We start from the raw sequence: 6,970 nt of genomic DNA, 5'->3' as shown, positions 1-6,970 counted from the left end.
CCATTTCACGAAAGACACAACTTAAAATTAGGATATTCCATTCCCTAGATGAGAACAGGCACTTTAACCTAAAAACTTTTTAAGATTCTTTTCATAACGTTTGGGAACGTTTTCTTCCATGCACTTTAATTTTCATTTGTTTTGTTTTTATTTTTCAACTAGGCAAAGATTACTTTGACCATCAACCATCATGGTTTGATACCCTATCAAACAACGGTGGATATCTTGAAGTGGAAAACTTTCCAGTAACAGCCAAAGAGATTGAAGCTATGAAGAATGTTAGATCAAATTCAAGGCCCTCCACTGAGTCAGCTAAAGGTGTGCAGAAGGAAACTTATAAAATAATATTTCACACATTCAACAGACCGCAGCGATAGCAGTGTAGTCTGATGAGTGACAAAACAGTAATACTCTTAAAATTGATCAGAAAAGTGTTCTTTCATGCACTGTTTGATTTTCATTTATCCTTTTTTAATTAGGCAAAGATTATTTTGACCATAAACCGTCATGGTTTGACACTCCATCAAAAAACGGTGGATGTCTTAAACTTGAAAACTTTCCAGTGACAGCAAAAGATCTTGAAGCGATGAAGAATTGCAAATCAAATTTAAAGCCCTCCACTGCAGCAGCGAAAGGTATGAAGAAGGAAACTTGTAAATTGTGAATACTTTACAGTCTACATCTGAGCGAAAGCAGCCTGTAGTGTGATGAGTAACAAAATAGTCAGACACTTAGAATTGTCAAGATACTTTTCAGCTTCAGTACCTCTGCAAAGTACCCTCCTCATTAAGTGCAACGAGGAACTCAATGATTTGGCGATTATTGAGCAAAATGAAATCTTAATGAAAACATGTTATCAATACTCTCTAAAGAGGAAAAATGCAAGGCGATTAAAATTCTACTTTTGCTTTACTAGTCTGAAAAAATGATTCAAGTAAAAATTGACATTTCATTTTCTTTCTTTCCCCTTTACCCAAGATTGTGGTGAGGCGAAATGTCAACAAACACGTGTCCCAAACGGTAGTTTTGTCCGAGCTGAAATGAAGAAAAACTGTCCACCAGCCCAGAGAGAAGATGGATCCAAAAGCATCACCGGTTCAATTAGTCAGAAGGTCAACCCATTTTCTGGAAAGGCAAAACCTTTGGATCGACCAGCACAAAGTCCTGTGAATAAGAATAGGAGACCTCAAGTCGAGAAAAGCAGCCCGCAAGTACAACCGAGGAATATCTCCAATCTATCCTTTGCCAGGCAGAAAAATCCGCTTCCCGAGAAGGCTAAGGCTTTGGATCGACCAATACCCGATTGTGCAGCCGCCGACATCAGAGGAACTAAAGTTGTGATCAACACTCTACCACTTCAGCTCAAACGTGTTCCATCCAACAGTATCACAGATTCCTCTGGTAACAAGGTGAACCCCTTTTCCCAGAGAGCTAAATTCGTTACAAAACCATCGCACATCCCTGCTGCCAAGTTTGCTCAAACTCAAACTGTGATGATTGATGCTGCATTCAAGACTGGAGAGATCAATCCGTGTTCGGAGAAAGCCAGAGGTATGGTCAGTCGAACGCCATTTGATAAATGAAGAGGAGGATTTAATTGTAAAGAGTGAGCTTCTTTAGTGGCTAAGGTAAATCTCGCCCAACTTCACTCAGTTTTTGTTCAGTGAGCTAAACATCCCAGGTTCCTCATATTAAAACGGGAGTCTCTATGTCACAGTCATGAACCAAACAGTTCATGCTATGATAGCTCTTCAAGAAATGTAGAGGCCAATCTATAATTTAATCTGTAATAAGACGAGGTTTTTAACAAAAATCTGTCTTTAATTTTATAGGGAGTCGGTATTCTTTCCATCGCCCATTACCCCCTACTCTGGCGAGCATCGTTCCCTGTGGATCTCAAATAGCTTTCGCTCACCAGCAGATCAAACGACACTCCATTCCTCAAACTGGTAGGTAGCTAAAAATGAAATTCTGCAAACTGTCATAGGCCTGTCATAAACTCCCTGGGGTCAAACTTCGTAAGGGTTTGGGGGGAGGGGGGTTGATACCTTAAAGGTATGACATATATGTGGCATTGTAGAACTCGCTGGGAAACTCGCTCAGAAACAACCGAATTTGGGATATACAACTTCAGTCAGTCTCAATTTTTTTTTTTCCACAGAACAAGGATTGCTGAAGAGAACTTTTAACAAGTGGTTCGGATCATACTTCTGAAGTGAGTGCATAGCTATTCAGTAAATTAAGTGCGACGTACCTGGCAATAATTTGGCATTACCCTGACTGAAGTAATTTACTTTAGTTTGACTTAATACCGTGATATTGACCCTGATATTTTATTCATTCCACAGATCATCTTCAATGCAGATGACTCAACTTTAACTCTTTCTAATTCTTAACAATTTCAAAACCGGGCGTTGTTTGTTATTTTGAGCTTGTTATATGTGATCGTCTTTTGAAAAAATATTGTGAGCAAATTAATCAAACGGCCAAGTCTAAATGGTTATGATTCCAGTTTGATGCTTAGGGTTATGAACGCATTTGTAAATATGTACATAGTATGGTAATATTTGATTATGTTTTGATGAATGTTCACCAAATTCGTCAAAATTGTTCATTTTTTATCCCATAATATACATTAAAGAAGAAATGAGGTATATTTTGAAGAAACAATTCGTTTGACAAACGTGTGTTTAACTTTGATTAGCGTGGTCTATAATGTACCATGCATTATTTATAATTCAAAAACTCATTAATAATTCATAAGCCCATTAACCTATCAAATGGTAGATAATACATCACGTGCAGTGACTTTATATCGATAAACCTCATCCTTATTAGTATGCGGTGTTTTATCAGATATAAAGACACTGCACGTGACTTATGAATATTAATTAATTATCAACACAGAAACTGACACAACAAATGGTGGGAACATATTTAATGTTCTTTTAACAAATTTCACGCAGTAAATTTACTTTTGCACCAAATTAATAGTACAGTTGTGAAATACACATCTGGAAAAATTCTCTATTCCATTAGTACAGTAATCTGGTAAAGGCATATTAGACAATACATCATCTGAAACTTCGAATTCAAGATCAGTTGGCAGAAGTGACTCCAACTCGTTTTCGCTAACCTCTGCGTTTGACCTTTTCGTTGCTAATTTCTAACGTTCACAAAAGCATAATTGTTATGAACTCTCTTGACACACGCTTTTCCAAGAATGTTTTTGAAGCCGTTCAAAAAACTCGCAGCACGTGTTTTATCGGGTCAAAAACCTCTCTGCTACGCCTCGTGGTTTTAAACCCGATAAAACACTCCTGCTCGTTTTTTAAACATTACATAAAAAGTACGTAATAACCATGCAAGGTTAGATGAGTGTTGCAGCATTTGTTTAATTTACCTTTCCCCAAAGATTGTAGGTAATTCAGTCCTGGTGATGACCGTGATAACTAAGATAAGTTCCTGTGAACACGGTGTAACCGCTGTTGACCTGACTTGTTTACATTCGGTCAACTCGTTCTTAGACTGAAAAACCAGAGTCACCCACGGTGAATGACCGCTAAATACAGGTTACACAGGTTAGGGGTATTGTAAAAAACGATTCACAACGCCACTTGATACCATATTTGACACTTAATGTACTTAATCTCGCTCGAAAATACTACTTGCTCTGATTTTGGGAGAGTAACATTGACTCAAAATTACTTAAAATATTATTCTTAGTTTCTCTGTCCAATTTTGAATAAGTTCGTTGCATACACTTTCGGACGATCACCGATACATGACATTCGTATGATTACGGAAAGTTAGCTGATGTCGAAGATGTGTTCCAGCACGGATCCTCACACACTTACCAGCCTGTTTGTTCATTTTATTCTCGACAAAGAGAACTTCATTGCAGTTTACGATCGGATATCGACATCTTAACGTCAGAGTTTGGCAGGTAGACATACTGCGGAAACGTTTACCTCCTTCTAACTTGCATTGGCTATCAAAGGATGAAGAGCTTGAAATGGATAATACATGAGGAACGTAAAAGGGAGAAAAGAGGTAAAAAAAATACATAAAACGGTTAAAGCAAAACAAAACCATTTCTATTTTAAGGAAAAAGAGTCTTTGGCAGCGACTTCTGAGCAACAGAAAACATTACAGGATTTAAAATATAACTAACAGTTAACAAAGTGGCCCGAAAAAGAAAACTGCTCTGAAACAAAAATAAGGGAAAAAGAAAAAATAAGATAAAAATGATGATAATAAGGAGAAAAAGAAGAGAAAAACAGCAAAAACAAAAATGCAATTTCGCGGGGAGGAGTTCCTCGGCCCCCAAGCCAGTTTGAGAGTTACTCCTTGTCCGCAAGCTCCAAATCATACTCGGGGAGAAGTTATTCAGCCCCCAAGCCAGATTGAGAATAACTCCTATAGCGTGATTCGAACCCGCGACCTCGATGACCTCTCTTGCACTCGTTGCGCGCCCACGATTGCCGCTCGACCATCTCGAAACGAAAAGCATGAATTGTCGGTGTGGTGAGTTTTAAAATACCAGGTTGGGGGGGAGGGTGAGGAACTTTGTGTTACTGAGAGTGCAATCGAGCGTTTCCGGTCAAGAATAAAAGAAATAAATCATACAAAGACTGACAAAAGCGATCTACACGAGGAATATTAGCATATGTTGTAATGGCGGACGGCTTCGTTTGCTGAAGCTCTCTAATATGATTCCTCGGTACTGCATTGCACATCTTTAACTGCGCATAAAAATCACGTAATCATAAAGGCGAATAAGCGCGCTTATCGTATTTTAATCCATGGACCAGGTTAAGAGGCTCGATGGTCTTTAGCTCTAGATTGAGAACACTGATCTGTATTTTCCATTGTATAATTTTGGTGTACAAATGATCCCTTTTAGATTGGGAAATCTTATTTGGTCTTTTTGGCTCCAATGAATCCTTCAATAAAGAACATAGTAATCCTTTATAATAACAAACTTTGCATTATCATTGACAAGCTCTTTGAGTTCATGAAAGGATAAAAAGGCGTTCAAGACTTTAACAGAATAAATCTGCAACTTACTGAACTGATGGCTTAAGAGTACCGTGATTAAAAAAACGGGTCGATCTGTATCAGAGAGTTGTGCAGTACAGAAGCAAAGAGAGGAAGTGGTCGGTAGACTTCACATTTTTCTCGCAGGTTATTTGTGACCAAAAATGCAAATTTCCCTCATAAAGTAACCGATGTACTTATGTATTTAACCATCTTCCATTTTAAACCGGGTTTGACGCAAGGGTAATCAGCATATTTATCACTGACACTTCTGATTGTCGCCGAAATTTATCATTACGAAATCATTATCTGAGAGAAAGGAGGTGTAAAGTTTCCAATAACTTGGACCACAAGTAAGAAGAGGGTACTTTTGTTAAAACCTCCTCCCCTCTAATGACCAACAGGAAGGGCCTGAAGGGTGTCAGGAGCCATAGACGGGGATAGAGAACTTAACTACTTGATTTAGTTTACAAACACTCAGTAATCAAGGCGAGCTACTAGAACCAGTTGTATCTGGTTAAGCCTTGACAAATTGTGAAGTTGATGCCAACTAAAAACTTTACTTGACCTGAACGAGCAAACAATATCGGTATAGCAAACAAAAGCAGCATTTCAAGTGTCAAGAACAACATATTTCCTTTTAAACCATGTTTTGAATCTTGCTTCCAGTCAAGAGATGGTATTGGAGTTATTTTCTCTCATGTTTTAATATTATGGGGCTCTGTCCAATTTTGTGTGAGTTCGTTGCATACACTTTCGGACGATCACCGATACATGACATTCGCATGATTACGGAAAGTTAGCTGATGTCGAAGATTTGTTCCAGCACGGATCCTCACACACTTACCAGCCTGTTTGTTCATTTTATTCTCGACAAAGAGAACTTCACTGCAATTAACGATCGGATATCGACATCTTAACGTCAGAGTTCGATACGAAGACATACTGAGAAAACGTTTACCTCCTTCTAACTTGCATTGCCTATGGAAGGATGACGAGCTTGAAATGGATAATACATGAGAAACGTAAAAGGGAGAAAAGAAGTAAAAAAATACATAAAACGGTCAAAGCCAAACAAAACCATTTCTATTTTAAGGAAAAAGAGTCTATGCCGGCGACTTCTGAGCAACAGAAAACACTACCGGATTCAGAATACAATTAACAATTAACAAAGTGGTCCGAAAAAGAAAACTGCTCAGAAACGAAAAAAAGGAAAAAAGGAATATGAAAATAATGATAATAAGGAGAAAAAGTAGGGGAAAAAAAAAAGCGAGAACAAAATGCAATTTCCGCGCGGAGGAGTTGCTTGGCCCCCAGCTCCAATTCATACTCGGGGAGAAGTTTTTCGGCCCCCAAGCCAGATTGAGAATAACCCCTATTGCGTAGTTCGAACCCGCGACCTCGATGGCCTTTCTGGCACTCGTTGCGCGCTTACGATTGCCGCTCGATCATCTCAAAACTGTATCTTACAATAGGATAAATTGTCGGTGTACTGAGTTTTAAAGTACCAGGTTGGGGGGGTGGGTGTGGAACTTTTTGTGACTGAGAGTGCAATCGAGCGTTTCCGGTCAAGAATAAAGGAAACAAGTCTAACAAAGAACTTAGCGTCTTGATTTAGTTAGCAACACGTACAGTCAGTGATAAAGCTGAGCTACTAAAACCATTTGAACTTAAAAACTCTACTTGATCTGAAGAAGCAACATCGGCATAACAAGCAAAAGCAACATTTCAAGTGTTAACAACGACAGATCTCCTTCAATGATTTTTTTAAAATCTTGCTTCTTATCAGGAGATGATGTTAGGGGTATTTTCTCTTGTTCTATTATCATACGGCTCCGTCCAGTTTTGAAGGGTTTCGTTGCATACGATCTCGGACGATTACCGACACATGGCATTTTACATGATTACTGAAAGTTAAGCTAATGTCGGA

At 38.5% G+C, this 6,970-nt stretch overlaps 1 protein-coding gene across 1 annotated transcript; it reads left to right on the top strand.

Moving 5' to 3' along the window:
• Positions 1–984: 984 nt before the first annotated feature.
• On the top strand, positions 985–2,659 carry LOC113686137 (uncharacterized). The gene is made up of 4 exons (XM_089202634.1): positions 985–1,551; positions 1,833–1,949; positions 2,162–2,215; positions 2,349–2,659. Exons 1-3 carry the CDS (start codon positions 1,041–1,043, stop codon positions 2,212–2,214), a joined length of 681 nt encoding a protein of 226 aa, XP_089058760.1. The 5' UTR covers positions 985–1,040; the 3' UTR covers position 2,215; positions 2,349–2,659.
• The last annotated feature ends 4,311 nt before the right edge of the window (positions 2,660–6,970 follow it).

Source organism: Pocillopora damicornis, chromosome 4 (assembly GCF_964200805.1).
Source record: "Pocillopora damicornis chromosome 4, jaPocDami1.2, whole genome shotgun sequence".
NCBI classification, from domain to species: domain Eukaryota; kingdom Metazoa; phylum Cnidaria; class Anthozoa; order Scleractinia; family Pocilloporidae; genus Pocillopora; species Pocillopora damicornis.
The sequence above is the reverse complement of the archived record's forward strand: the minus strand, read 5'-3'. Positions and strand labels throughout refer to the sequence as shown.